Raw genomic sequence first — 16,169 nt, forward strand, 5'->3', positions numbered from 1 at the left:
TAAAATTTTGTTTTTTAACTTTGTAGACCTGTAGAGAAGTCATGGATGCGTTTCTCAGCAGCATGCTGCATGCTGAAGTTGTGTCATGAACAACCTTATGCAGAAATACTTTCTCAAGAACAGTTCCAGATATTAGCCCTTGTTTTAAACGTAAGTGTTTTGGTTTTGTACAGCGAGTTTGCAGTGTAGTGAAATTAATTTCCACCTGAATTGATAAGGAATTGTGATGAAATTACCAAAATTTCCAATTAATCAGATATATAATGAGTGACAAATATCAGGATATTAGAATATGTATTTTGTTTTTGTATGATAATTTGAACTTTTGATTAACCAGTCTAATATTTATCCATTCCATGATTTGCATTGTTCAAAATTTAAAACAGATAAGCATCTTAACACATATCATGTTATCCCCTAAGTAATGACCGATTTTAGGTTCAGAAAAAGACAAGGGATTTCAACAGTTTTAATGGTATTTAATCAGTAATGTATATTTTATTATTATTATTAATTACTTCCTGGTAATGATTCACAAGCTTCTGTGAAATTCATGGGGTTTGGAGGAAAAAAATGTAGAGATGGTAGTTTTGACATCTCCATGTGTTCCAAGCTCTTTTCCATCAAGATAGTTTTGCAAACATTGAAATTGGTAATAATCAGATAGGCCAAGGTTTAGAGAATAAGCAGGGTGTGGAAGTGTTTCCAAGTCTAGCTTTTCAACCGTTGCAGGTGTGATTCTTGCTGTATGGGGCCTTGCATTATCCTGGTGTAACCCAGCACCTCTATGATTGATCAAAGCAGGCCTCTTTTCTTTCAGTGCAACATTCAAGCATGCTAACTGTTGGCAATAGATAGATGTCTGATATAATTGTTACATTGAGTGGCAGCAACTCAAAGTGGATCACACCAACAATATCCCACCAAACATTTAACAAAACTTTCCTAGGGTAGATGTCCATTTTGGGCTGTGCTTTAACCACTTTACCTACACAGAGCCATTGTCTGCAGGACCTACTATTTTTATAATATGTAAATTTTTCATCTCCAGTCACTAGTCTCTCCAAAAAAGGTGAGTTACATTCATGAGAGTGCAGAGAAGTGCAAATGTCCACTCTCGCTCCAAGGTTAGCTTCTGTCAAATCACGGGGGACCTATTTTCCAAGCTTTGACATATTTCCAAGCTGTTGTAGATAACAGTGAATTGTTGAATGTGTTAAATTAAACTTCTGTGTTAGTTCTTCAACTGTTACAACACAATTTTCATCAAGTACAGCCAGCAGCAAGTCATCATTAAGATGACCTGAACGTGACGCATCACTTAAGCTGTAGTCACCTGATCTGAACTTCTGAAACCACCTTCTACATTTTCTTTCATAGAGAGATTCTGCACCATAAACACCTTGAATGTTTCATGTATTTTCTGCTGCACTATTGCCTTTTTTAAACTCATAAAGCATTGTATGTCTAATGTGCTCCTCAGACACATCCATCTTCATAAAGGTTTTTTTTATTAATGATCTGAAAATGTGGAGTTGGGTTAGTTTCTTTTATTTGTCTGAACATTTTCATGTACGCCCTACTACATATTTTAGTCATTAAAGCCTTCTACAAAGAGAGAAATGATGATGCACTTTCTGTATTAAATTTTTGGACATTACTTATGGGATGATTTGATACAATATGTATTTGCTGCTACAAATTAGAAGTAAAATCACATACCTAATATATACAGGTGATCATAACAAACAGAAGACTATCATTAAACAATACCAAGTAGAGTGTGTGCACATGTGTATGTAGGGGAAAGGGTAATCCTTAAACAGGATTATTTCTGGGAAAGTATGTATATTAAGAAATAGAACCAATATTTACATTCTAAGGTAGTATAAAACCATTTAGATTAATAATATTATATGTACAAGATAAATGAATTACACATTGTTTTATAGATATATAAATGACATTTTAATTAACAGTGTTATGCCAGTTATGAGGATATGGATTAATGAAGTTTTATTGTACATACCATACATTTATCTTTTTGCATATTAAATGATTACTGTTATTGTTTTGTTCTGTTGTGATGGTTCATGAGCATTTTCCCTGAAATACCTCTAAACTAGAATAGATGTTATTAGGATTGCAAGTATCTCCTTGCTTTGGTACTAGGTCTGGCAGTTCAAATTGTTTGGATTTCTTGGTGGGACACCAATAAGTTTACAGACTTACAACACTAAAGTACAGGGGTTGATTTCATGTGGTGCACACAAAAGATAGCCTAATGTAGCTTTTGCTCTGAAGAAACAAACATTTTGATATGGGAGATCAGAATCATGCATTTTTTGTAACCTATTGCATGTTTAAGTGCAAAGAAATCATTGTGAAAGTTTGATTAAATCAAATTTTTGGAAATAAGTAATAGGCTGGTAAAAAGGTGGAATTTTCTTGGGCTAAAATTAAGAATGTGGTTCCTCATATCAACTGATAAAGATATTATTGACGTGGTCAGGTGGTTACTTCTTTCTAAGAAGGATACTTGTATTGGTTGGACTTTCATGTGAACACAGTGGTAAAGTGTATTTCTGATTTATTCTAAATGCCTGACTGTGAGATCTTTGAAAGCTGATAAACATAGAAAAATTTATGTGCTCTTGAAAAATGAGTACCATTTTTACCATGAGTACGAATATCACAGAACATCCTACAAAGAGGCCCAGTTTAATCTCAAATTTCAGTGCTTGTGTTTACTGCCATGAAAATGGCTAGAACAGCTCAATGATGGGGGTTTGCTTTGTACTTTATACCATAACTTTGTCAAGGACAGTCCCTACATTTCAAAAATTGGTTGTATGAATTTTCTGGCATCAGCTGTGAACAGTTTTGTAGTCATATGATTATTTTAACTGTTAAATATGTACTATACTTCTTGTTATTAATTCTAAATGATGATAAGCTTTGTGTTTTTTTATGTAACTCATTCTTTGTACAAATGTATTGTGCTGCTAAGTTAGTCAGCATGAATTTTGTGCAGCGTGTATATTTACTAGTAGCCCTTTCTCTGAGTGGATGTCTTATTTTATCATGCTCAATTATAATGATTCAATTTTATGGAATTGGAAGTGCATAACGCTTATCAATCATTCTTAAAAAATTCTGAGATAAAAAACATCATATGACAGTTTAATTTCAAAAACAGTAAAATTATTTTAATTTTTTAATGTAACTTGTGTTTATTACAAAATCTAAAGAAGAGATTATCTAAGTGTTTTATAAGAAGTTCCATTCTTGTTGTTGAAACCTGTTTATATTTTCTTATTTCAAAATAATAAAAATACTCAAATATTAAAATTTTTTTCTCATGATTATTATTGTAATTTTTTTTTATTTACAGCTTTTGACATTGTAAGAGTTCAGAAGTGCAAATTTACTCTTTTGAATGATTTAGCAAATTTTGAACTGTTTAACATAGCTGAAGATTATGTCACAACCTTACTAAGGAAGGACATTTATTTTGTAAGATAGTTAAATGATCTAGAGACAAAACATTTTTATAGAAGGATGTTTTAGGATTATTGTGGAAGTAAGAACTCTTGTGTGTTATACAGTTTAAGATCTCTGGTAACTGCAGTCCATGCCAATTGCAAACAAAGAAACATTTAAGATTATAAAAATACTCTCCAACTCAAAATTAACCACCATTATTATATGATTGTCATATCTCTTATAACATTAACAAAGTAATATAAAGATCTGAAGTTATGATTTGTTAGTCAGAAGTTTAAAAGCTTCTTGCCTACACCATGTAATTAATGGTTGTTTTCATGAGGAAGATGACTGAAGTGACTAGAATCAGAGCAACCTTATTTAATTTGTATTCTTGTTAACTCGAGTAATGCAGTTGCAGCTGGGTTTTCCTCCACTTTGGTTTGCTTAAATGTTCTTTGATTTCAAACTATAGTTTATCAACATGTCTGACGTAAGATGTTTTTCATTGAAGCTTTTTGTATTCCAGGAGTGTGTTGATCATACAGTTGTCACTTTAAGCATGGATGATGATGGAAGAAGTGGGAGCTGTGATGCTTATTGTTATAGAGTATTATAGTACTGTTTTCTTCATGCTCATGTATCAGAATGGAAAATTGTATTTATATTTTTAAAAATGTCTGAGAACAGTATGTAGAAACGGATGTAATCAACAAGTATTTTTTTTACATTTTTCTTTAGGATGAATGCTACCAAGTAAGGGAAAAATTTGCACAGAAACTACATAAAGGCCTGTTTTCTCTCAGCTTGCCATTAGAGTTCATGGCCATCTTTGCTTTAGGTGGCTTAGAGAAAACAAGAGAATTGAAATCACTGTTTAAGCAGTATCTTCTGGCCAATATCAATAAACGTCGAGAATATTTGAAGCAACATCCTATCACCACTGGTTTGTAGATTTTCTTGTTTAAACCTCATACTTAAAGCTTATTATTAAGAAATGTTTTCACTCTTTTGTTTCCATCTATTTATTGTTGGTTTTTTCTGAGGCCTCCAGAGCACAGAATTGTATCTGCAGACTTACAATGCTAGAAATGTGGTTTTAGTACCTGTGGTGGGTAGAGCACAGATCGCCCATTGTGCAGCTTTATTTCTTACTACAAACACATATTTCAAACAGTAAATAATTACCTCTTATACTTGTTCCTAAACAGGAGCACTTAAATTGTTACCAAAGACAATCAGTGACATATTTTTCCTAAAAGGGATATATTTTGATCAGTATAACTTTCTTCCTTTGAATTAGAAATCTGTGCACTGCTTTACTCTGATATATCATTCTAGTAGCATGCTTTCTTATACAATATTATAAGAGGATAATTTCAGTAGTGTTCATGTATTCCACAAAGGCAGACATGCAGAGATGTGTTTATTTAGCATAATTTTATGTTTATAGAATATTAACTTACGTATTGAACTTTTGATTTTTCTGATACAGTAATAAAATATCTTATTAAACTACTATGATAGTGTATAAGAACCTGTACTTTAAACTTCTCTCATTATAAAATATAACTACTGTTAAATTCATAGTGAATATAAATCTATATTGTTTTTAGAAACTAATAAAATTACTGTATATTTGTGCTCTTTTAATTATTAATTGAATAAAAATCTGTATTATGTTACATGATTATGAATCTTAAATTTGGTATAAATCTGTGTTGATAGTCTTAAAAATATAACTTATCAGTACAGCAGTAACTTCATAAAAGATTCTGCTATTGATCTGACTACAAGTCTTTATGGTATAATTATATTTTTTTAATTCTGATAATATATTGTTAGATCTGTGTGACCAGCATGAGATGTCAGATGTAGAGATGTGTTCAGGTTTCTGTAGTGTTTCTCTTATATAGTTAATCTTTATATATCATAAGTTAAATCTGCCATCCTTTTATGTTTTGATAAAAATATTTTAAAATTGGAATATTGGAACTTATGTAGAATGATAGTAAAAAATGTCAAACAATAGCAAACTAAAATGTTTTTGTAACATTTTAAAATTTGAAACTAATGCTTAGAACACATGTATCTGAAACGCTATTAAAATGACAGGTTTGAAATTATGTTTAACACCATATTAATATATTCTGTATAACAAAAACTTTTTTTTTTTAAAATAGAGAGGTTGTTTTCGGTCCTCCCGGATTATGTTCTACCTTATGCCATTCATCTTTTAGCACATGACCCTTCATTCAAAAAATATGATGACATTCCGTCACTGATGAGACTTAAAGAGTAAGTGTAATGCATTGGCACAAGTATTTAATATAATCTCTGAACTGTTGAATGTTTTTTTCCTATCAGTTTTACCATGTGGTAACATTACTTATTTTGGCTAACAGATCCTTTTTTGATATAACTTTGGACTGAGTTTTTATGAGAATTAATTTTTTTTAAAATGTGTGATTCTACAATGAAAAATTAGGCTTGTCATCAAACATCTCTTTTTAAATTTAAAACAAAAAATGTTTTGAGGGTTTTGTGTGTTACTTATAAAAAAGCATTTAATGTAGTTTTTACTGATACATGTTACAGTTATAACTAGCTGTTGTGGGTGGGGAAAATAAAGTAACATAAGTGTTTTACACTGGAACATATGGAAAGCTTTGATCCATTGATTGAATGAGTATAGGTTTTACTTGTATGGTAGTTATGAAAAAGATTAAAAACAAGTGGTTGTTCAAAGGAGACAGTCAGCAGTAACATAAAGTTAATTATGTTTTAGCTTTGCTGTTTTCTCATTCTCTTAGTGCAATATGTGTGTGTGTGTGTGTGTGTGTGTGTGTGTGTGTGTGTGTGTGTGTAAACTGTAGAGTATTCTGTATGATATAAATTTTGTCTTCAGGTTTCACTGATTTTTCATTCATAATGTACATTCTGGACTTTGATTTTCTTTCAAATTCTGTTTGTAAAGTGAAATACAATAACAAAATGTGTTTTAAATAGATGTATTGAAAGGTTTTAAGTAACTAAGTTTTCTTAAGACTAGATTTTATGTTGGAATTTTTAAAACTTTAAATTTGTAAGATACATCTGCTTTGTGACCTGAAACTGTGGCAAAGTCACACAATTATAAATTGGCCTGCACAATTAATATTTTTTTATGTAGTAACTGGAAAATTTCAGACAATGTAAACAAGTTGTTTTATGATTTTTTTTTCAAGAAGAGAAATAAAAAACTCCTAAATTGGATACATTTTGACTGTTTTTTGAAATGGACTTTTGATTTTGAACTTAAAGATGTGATTAATTAATCTGTTAAACAAGCCAGTTATTATCTTCTACAAAGCATGATCTGCATTAGGGATTTCATAATGAAAAAAAGAAATGAGAATATAATCCCATAAAAACAATGATTGCATCTGTACCCTCAGATTTTCATAATAAAAACAATGATTGCATCTGTACCCTCAGATTTTCATTATAAAAGACAAGAAATGTTAATGTTTTTTTTGTTTTCTGATAAGTGAAGGTTAGTGTCTATGAATGTGTTATTTAACATTGTTTTTGTCAATTTCCTTTTTTTGAATTAGCTGCCTGTGGTTTTTGATTGAACCACTGATAACTAAGAATGAGAACTACAGCTTTAGTTTTTTCAAGCGTCTTATTGAAAATATCAAACAGACAAAGGATAAGCAAGCTCCAAATGACAGCTTTACAAACTTGGTAAGTGATATGATCAGAAGTAATAACTGAATTAAAATAGATATATTTAAACTGGTCGAAGTAGGTAAAACAAATGTGGTTAACACCATTAAGTGATATGTGCCAAAGATTTTTACAAACCAGACAAATGATCTGTTTCACTTAGTTAAGCTTCATATATGGACTATGTTTTAATCTACTTAACAGTGCTAAAAACTGTCAGCTTTTTATCTTAAGTTAAACATGTTGAGTATGGTATACACCTTTTAATCATATGAAATAACTGCCAGTTGCTTATCTTCAGTTAAACATGTCTGAGTATGGTATAATCCTTTTATTAGTACAGAATAACTCTGCTAGCTGTTTATCTTAAACATGTCTGAGTATGGTATACTCCTTTTATTAGTACAGAATAACTCTGCCAGCTGTTTATCTTAAACATGTCTGAGTATGGTATAATCCTTTTATTAGTACAGAATAACTCTGCCAGCTGTTTATCTTAAACATGTCTGAGTATGGTATAATCCTTTTATTAGTACAGAATAACTCTGCCAGCTGTTTATCTTAAACATGTCTGAGTATGGTATAATCCTTTTATTAGTACAGAATAACTCTGCCAGCTGTTTATCTTAAACATGCTGAGTATGGTATACTCCTTTTATTAGTACAGAATAACTCTGCCAGCTCTTTATTTTAAACATGTTAAGTATGTTTTACTCATTTTAATAATAAAAAATGACTGCCAACTATTTATTTGTTTTGTTTCAAATATAGTTTTTAGGACATATAACAATGTGTAATGCAAAGCAGTATCTGTGTGGCAACATTTTGGTGTATTTTTGGTTTTATTGCAGTGTTTGGTGTTTTGTCTTTAGCATCTGTTGCACAGGATAAGATCTCTGTCACCCACACACACATATATAACACTGGACTGTCCAAAGGAATATAGTATTGGTCAGAGTGAGAGAATTCAAGCGAACAACACTCTAGTTTTCAGTAAAACTACAAAATGGAAAATTTTTCTGCACATTATATTTAAAACAAAATCTTTGATAGGGCTGGATGCTGCTTTTGTTTTACACTGTCAACTGGTATTATAGGGCTGGATGCTGCTTTTGTATTAGACTATCAACTGGTATTATAGGGCTGGATGCTGCTTTTGTATTACACTATCAACTGGTATTATAGGGCTGGATGCTGCTTTTGTATTAGACTATCAACTGGTATTATAGGGCTGGATGCTGCTTTTGTATTACACTATCAACTTGTATTATAGGGCTGGATGCTGCTTTTGTGTTAGACTATCAACTGGTATTATAGGGCTGGATGCTGCTTTTGTTTTAGACTATCAACTGGTATTATAGGGCTGGATGCTGCTTTTGTATTACACTATCAACTGGTATTATAGGGCTGGATGCTGCTTTTGTATTAGACTATCAACTGGTATTATAGGGCTGGATGCTGCTTTTGTATTAGACTATCAACTGGTATTATAGGGCTGGATGCTGCTTTTGTTTTAGACTATCAACTGGTATCGGGCTGGATGCTGCTTTTGTGTTTAGATTTTGTTTCAGACTCAACTGGTATTATAGGGCTGGATGCTGGGCTGGATGCTGCTTTTTGTTTTAGATTATCAACTGGTATTATAGGGCTGGATGCTGCTTTTGTTTTAGACTATCAACTGGTATTATAGGGCTGGATGCTGCTTTTGTTTTACACTATCAACTGGTATTATAGGGCTGGATGCTGCTTTTGTTTTAGACTATCAACTGGTATTATAGGGCTGGATGCTGCTTTTGTTTTAGACTATCAACTGGTATTATAGGGCTGGATGCTGCTTTTGTTTTAGACTATCAACTGGTATTATAGGGCTGGATGCTGCTTTTGTTTTAGACTATCAACTGGTATTATAGGGCTGGATGCTGCTTTTGTTTTAGACTATCAACTGGTATTATAGGGCTGGATGCTGCTTTTGTTTTAGACTATCAACTGGTATTATAGGGCTGGATGCTGCTTTTGTTTTAGACTATCAACTGGTATTATAGGGCTGGATGCTGCTTTTGTTTTAGACTATCAACTGGTATTATAGGGCTGGATGCTGCTTTTGTTTTAGACTATCAACTGGTATTATAGGGCTGGATGCTGCTTTTGTTTTAGACTATCAACTGGTATTATAGGGCTGGATGCTGCTTTTGTTTTAGACTATCAACTGGTATTATAGGGCTGGATGCTGCTTTTGTTTTAGACTATCAACTGGTATTATAGGGCTGGATGCTGCTTTTGTTTTAGACTATCAACTGGTATTATAGGGCTGGATGCTGCTTTTGTTTTAGACTATCAACTGGTATTATAGGGCTGGATGCTGCTTTTGTTTTAGACTATCAACTGGTATTATAGGGCTGGATGCTGCTTTTGTTTTAGACTATCAACTGGTATTATAGGGCTGGATGCTGCTTTTGTTTTACTATCAACTGGTATTATAGGGCTGGATGCTGCTTTTGTTTTAGACTATCAACTGGTATTATAGGGCTGGATGCTGCTTTTGTTTTACACTATCAACTGGTATTATAGGGCTGGATGCTGCTTTTGTTTTAGACTATCAACTGGTATTATAGGGCTGGATGCTGCTTTTGTTTTAGACTATCAACTGGTATTATAGGGCTGGATGCTGCTTTTGTTTTAGACTATCAACTGGTATTATAGGGCTGGATGCTGCTTTTGTTTTAGACTATCAACTGGTATTATAGGGCTGGATGCTGCTTTTGTTTTAGACTATCAACTGGATTATAGGGCTGGATGCTGCTTTTGTTTTAGATTATCAACTGGTATTATAGGGCTGGATGCTGCTTTTGTTTTAGACTATCAACTGGTATTATAGGGCTGGATGCTGCTTTTGTTTTAGACTGTCAACTGGTATTATAGGGCTGGATGCTGCTTTTGTTTTAGACTATCAACTGGTATTATAGGGCTGGATGCTGCTTTTGTTTTAGACTATCAACTGGTATTATAGGGCTTGATGCTGCTTTTGTTTTAGACTATCAACTGGTATTATAGGGCTGGATGCTGCTTTTGTTTTAGACTATCAACTGGTATTATAGGGCTGGATGCTGCTTTTGTTTTAGACTATCAACTGGTATTATAGGGCTGGATGCTGCTTTTGTTTTACACTATCAACTGGTATTATAGGGCTGGATGCTGCTTTTGTTTTACACTATCAACTGGTATTATAGGGCTGGATGCTGCTTTTGTTTTAGACTATCAACTGGTATTATAGGGCTGGATGCTGCTTTTGTTTTAGACTATCAACTGGTATTATAGGGCTGGATGCTGCTTTTGTTTTAGACTATCAACTGGTATTATAGGGCTGGATGCTGCTTTTGTTTTAGACTATCAACTGGTATTATAGGGCTGGATGCTGCTTTTGTTTTACACTATCAACTGGTATTATAGGGCTGGATGCTGCTTTTGTTTTACACTATCAACTGGTATTATAGGGCTGGATGCTGCTTTTGTTTTACACTATCAACTGGTATTATAGGGCTGTATGCTGCTTTTGTTTTAGACTATCAACTGGTATTATAGGGCTGGATGCTGCTTTTGTTTTAGACTATCAACTGGTATTATAGGGCTGGATGCTGCTTTTGTTTTAGACTATCAACTGGTATTATAGGGCTGGATGCTGCTTTTGTTTTAGACTATCAACTGGTATTATAGGGCTGGATGCTGCTTTTGTTTTACACTATCAACTGGTATTATAGGGCTGGATGCTGCTTTTGTTTTACACTATCAACTGGTATTATAGGGCTGGATGCTGCTTTTGTTTTACACTATCAACTGGTATTATAGGGCTGGATGCTGCTTTTGTTTTAGACTATCAACTGGTATTATAGGGCTGGATGCTGCTTTTGTTTTACACTATCAACTGGTATTATAGGGCTGGATGCTGCTTTTGTTTTAGACTGTCAACTGGTATTATAGGGCTGGATGCTGCTTTTGTTTTAGACTATCAACTGGTATTATAGGGCTGGATGCTGCTTTTGTTTTAGACTATCAACTGGTATTATAGGGCTGGATGCTGCTTTTGTTTTAGACTATCAACTGGTATTATAGGGCTGGATGCTGCTTTTGTTTTAGACTATCAACTGGTATTATAGGGCTGGATGCTGCTTTTGTTTTAGACTATCAACTGGTATTATAGGGCTGGATGCTGCTTTTGTATTAGACTATCAACTGGTATTATAGGGCTGGATGCTGCTTTTGTATTAGACTATCAACTGGTATTATAGGGCTGGATGCTGCTTTTGTTTTAGACTATCAACTGGATCGGGCTGGATGCTGCTTTTGTTTTAGATTATCAACTGGTATTAAAGGGCTGGATGATGCTTTTGTTTTACACTATCAACTGGTATTATAGGGCTGGATGCTGCTTTTGTTTTAGACTATCAACTGGTATTATAGGGCTGGATGCTGCTTTTGTTTTAGACTATCAACTGGTATTATAGGGCTGGATGCTGCTTTTGTATTAGACTATCAACTGGTATTATAGGGCTGGATGCTGCTTTTGTTTTAGACTATCAACTGGATCGGGCTGGATGCTGCTTTTGTTTTAGATTATCAACTGGTATTATAGGGCTGGATGCTGCTTTTGTTTTAGACTATCAACTGGTATTATAGGGCTGGATGCTGCTTTTGTTTTACACTATCAACTGGTATTATAGGGCTGGATGCTGCTTTTGTTTTAGACTATCAACTGGTATTATAGGGCTGGATGCTGCTTTTGTTTTAGACTATCAACTAGTATTATAGGGCTGGATGCTGCTTTTGTTTTAGACTATCAACTGGTATTATAGGGCTGGATGCTGCTTTTGTTTTAGACTATCAACTGGTATTATAGGGCTGGATGCTGCTTTTGTATTAGACTATCAACTGGTATTATAGGGCTGGATGCTGCTTTTGTATTAGACTATCAACTGGTATTATAGGGCTGGATGCTGCTTTTGTTTTAGACTATCAACTGGATTATAGGGCTGGATGCTGCTTTTGTTTTAGATTATCAACTGGTATTATAGGGCTGGATGCTGCTTTTGTTTTAGACTATCAACTGGTATTATAGGGCTGGATGCTGCTTTTGTTTTACACTATCAACTGGTATTATAGGGCTGGATGCTGCTTTTGTTTTAGACTATCAACTGGTATTATAGGGCTGGATGCTGCTTTTGTTTTAGACTATCAACTAGTATTATAGGGCTGGATGCTGCTTTTGTTTTAGACTATCAACTGGTATTATAGGGCTGGATGCTGCTTTTGTTTTAGACTATCAACTGGTATTATAGGGCTGGATGCTGCTTTTGTTTTAGACTATCAACTGGTATTATAGGGCTGGATGCTGCTTTTGTTTTAGACTATCAACTGGTATTATAGGGCTGGATGCTGCTTTTGTTTTAGACTATCAACTGGTATTATAGGGCTGGATGCTGCTTTTGTTTTAGACTATCAACTGGTATTATAGGGCTGGATGCTGCTTTTGTTTCAGACTATCAACTGGTATTTGTGTCAGTTTTTCATTACATTCTCCAGCTACTCTTTTAAAACTAGTAGTACATGTTTTCAGTTCTATAACTGTATATGTTAAGCAGTCATATCATGACTTTTGTGTAACCATCTCTTCCCTTCTTCTCCAGTGTGTTATCCTAATATAATTCAAAGTCATGGTCACGTAAATTTTGTCCTTTTGATGTTTTGTGGTGAAATAAGATGTTCTTCCTCATTGTACCATAAGTCTTGTTGAAATGAAAATTTCCTAGTAATTGTCAATTTTATGCTTTGATTTAGATGCACTGCTGGTAATTCAAGAGATTAACTCAGATGTAATGAAAATAATCTTACAAATAAAGGTCATACCACAGAATTTCTTTGTTACAAGGCCTGGCAGTAAACCTTGTGAAGTGGAAAACCTTTCCTGAATCAGGCTTGGTCTGTCTGATGAATTGCTGTCATGTTAGACTAGCATGGATTTGTGTTGTTGCATCTGTTTCACAACAGTTTATGATAGAAGTAAACACAAGGTGATAGAGATTGATCATTGCTGGAAAAATAAATTCTGCTGTTGGTGTTACTTGAACTGAAACATGATAGTGAAACACATGGCACTCAAACTTTGCAACTTTTCTTAAAAGAATAATCTCCATGAAAAAAACCCAAAGGTTCTCTTGAAGGAAGTTGGTGTGTTTTCTACTGTTATTAGTGCACAAATATAGGAATTGCACATTATAGAAATGGGAATTTTAATGTGAATATTAAGTTGAACAATTACACATTTTCTACACTCCCTCACCCCTCCTTCCACACCATGTATTTGGCTGTACTTGCTGTTAACTTATAGATCTTTTGAGCTCTGATTTTAACATTATCTTTCTCTTCCACAGGTGAAAGACAGCCACACATGATTATAGTCTTGCAGCTGTTACTTATAGTAATATTTCCACTCAAAACATTCCAGTTTTTAAACAGCTCATTCTTTGCTTTGTAAATCCATATTGAAACTTTCATCATAATTTGTAAAATGTTCGTTTCTTTAGATGAGACTTTTCCACGTAGATAGACCACCTTCTTGAATACACTTTCATATAGTCGTATTGTTGATTTAACCCCTTCCCATTCTATATTTCTGGTGATGTTTTGATTTGATTTTTAAGTATTTCATTGGATATTATGCATGTTTCTATCCTTCTCAGACATTTTCCTTTCAAACTAAGACTGCAACAATAAGTTCTGAAAAAACTAGAAGATTAAACAAAGGCATACCTCAATATTCTTAGATGTTCCTACTTCTTAAACTTGTGGGTACAGTAAAATATTTTTGCAACATTACACTTTGAAACACTAGGAGTTTGAACAATATGGAACTGAATATTTGTAGACATTATTTCCTAAACATGTAGATGCTGCAAAATGTTCTTGCAGCAGTACACTTTGAAACACTAGGAGTTTGAACAATATGGAACTGAATATTTGTAGACATTATTTCCTAAACATGTTGATGCTGCAAAATGTTTTTGGAACAATGCACTTTGAAGTACTAGAAGGTTTGGAACAATGTTTAGTTGATTATTCTTTCCACTATGCAAAGCAATAACTTGTATTTGTGTTCTTTTGTTTAATTTTAAATGCATTTTATTATTTTTTGCTAGTTTTAGTCGTGTTGAACTTCTATGATGTTGCCACTAATTAAGTTGGTGAAGCAAAGGTGTATGTGATTTAATAGGTGTTGTTATAGAAACACATAAGTAGATTACACTCATTTTATTCACATTTAATAATTGCTCTGTTACAACATTTAAGACATGTCTATTTGTTTTAGTTGTAATTATTAACCCTTTAGCGCTCCGTAAAACCTACATTAGCTCATCTCACATTTGTACACATTCTTTTGAAACAGCATGTGTTTCTTCACAAGGTTTAGCAGACTTTTAGTAAACATTACAAGTTGTTTGTACACAAAAAATCAGATTTTTTATTGAAATATTTGTTTACTAAAGATTTGTTTTGTTTGAATAAGACTGTTATTTTCTCTATATTGGTCACCAATCTGGTAACCAGCATAAGAAAATTAAGAAGTAATTATAAATTATGCTTCTTTCATGCTATAAACAGCTTAAATCATATAACCTTATACATTTATTATGTTGACCTTCCAGTCATGCCTAGCTAACATTACATAACTCGCATTGATGTTGTGCACATGCACTCATTCTATATCCAGTAATATAGAAATGACCTTTAGTGTTCCCTGTCTTTGCTGTGTTTTAGTGGACTGGTATTTTGTAATATATAGTTACATTTCAATTATTATACATTATATATACATATAGATTATTACTATTTGGAAATAAATTATTAAACTTGTTTTCCTTAAAATATAGAACAATAAATGTAGAAGTGTATCAAACAATCATCTTTTCTCGCTATGACTTTTGAACTCAGTGACTTTGGACACAGATTTGCTGAGCCTTCCAAAATTTTGCACATAGAGGATATTTTATTTAGATTTTACATATAGAGTTGAATAACCAAGAAATCATAAGTGACTATACAAATACTATAGAATTCTACTATAATTTTTTTGCTTAGTAACTAAGATGTGCTTGGATTAAGGAAAAATGAAACTTTGAATAGATTAAATACAGAACGTGACAGCCTTTTCACAGATTAAAATGTCTGAGAAAATTGCAACAAGGACATACTAAGCTGTCAATTGGTTATTTACATGTCATTTACTGTAATAAAAGTATGTAAGAGACTGTTTAAAAAAAATTGAAACAATTGAATGGGACCATTGTGTTTCATTTAGTACATAAGTCATATATATCTCAGCAAAATAAAAAGATATGAGGTTCTTACTTTATATTTTAGCTTGTCAGTATAAGTAAAAAAAATTCCAAATTTGTATGAAACTATAGACTTCGTATTTTGACATCATAAACATCTAATTTTAAACAGTGCTGCATTCAACATACCAAAATAATAGACTTAATAAAATCTATATTTAGGTGTGTTCTTTAATTTTTGCTTTTAAATTAAGAAATTAACTCATATATAACATTGAAGTTTGAATTATAATATACAATTTGACTTCAAACTTATTGATATAAATGCATAATATAGTGGTCCAATAAAATTCTGAATGCAAATCCACAAATTCGGTGATGGCCTGTGACCTGTTGAGAACAGGGTTAAACAAATCGAGTAGACAAGAAGATAGTGTTCCTTATGTAGTTTGATTGTAGTACACTGAGTTATGTTCAATACAAGTGTAAGCTTTAACATTGCTCATGCAGGATATTTGTTGTTGTGCTCTGATTTGTGTCAGATGCAAAAAGTATTTTTAATATTGCTTGTACAAGCTGGTTTTGCTGTACTCTGACTTGTGCCTTGTACAAAAGATAGTGTTAATATTGATTGAGCATGTTCATCAT

General features: G+C 33.0%; 1 protein-coding gene across 4 annotated transcripts in view; it reads left to right on the plus strand.

Moving 5' to 3' along the window:
* The window catches only part of LOC143230003 (sister chromatid cohesion protein PDS5 homolog A-like), an 87,375-nt gene that overhangs the window by 60,794 nt on the left and 10,412 nt on the right, over positions 1 to 16,169 (plus strand). For all 4 annotated transcript variants that reach the window (XM_076462941.1, XM_076462942.1, XM_076462943.1 and 1 more), the window contains 4 exons: positions 27 to 150; positions 4,228 to 4,432; positions 5,670 to 5,784; positions 7,083 to 7,215. In XM_076462941.1, coding sequence (XP_076319056.1) covers positions 27 to 150; positions 4,228 to 4,432; positions 5,670 to 5,784; positions 7,083 to 7,215 — 577 coding nt within the window. The remainder of the gene's footprint in view (positions 1 to 26; positions 151 to 4,227; positions 4,433 to 5,669; positions 5,785 to 7,082; positions 7,216 to 16,169) is intronic.

Source organism: Tachypleus tridentatus, chromosome 10, assembly GCF_004210375.1.
Source record: "Tachypleus tridentatus isolate NWPU-2018 chromosome 10, ASM421037v1, whole genome shotgun sequence".
NCBI lineage: Eukaryota > Metazoa > Arthropoda > Merostomata > Xiphosura > Limulidae > Tachypleus > Tachypleus tridentatus.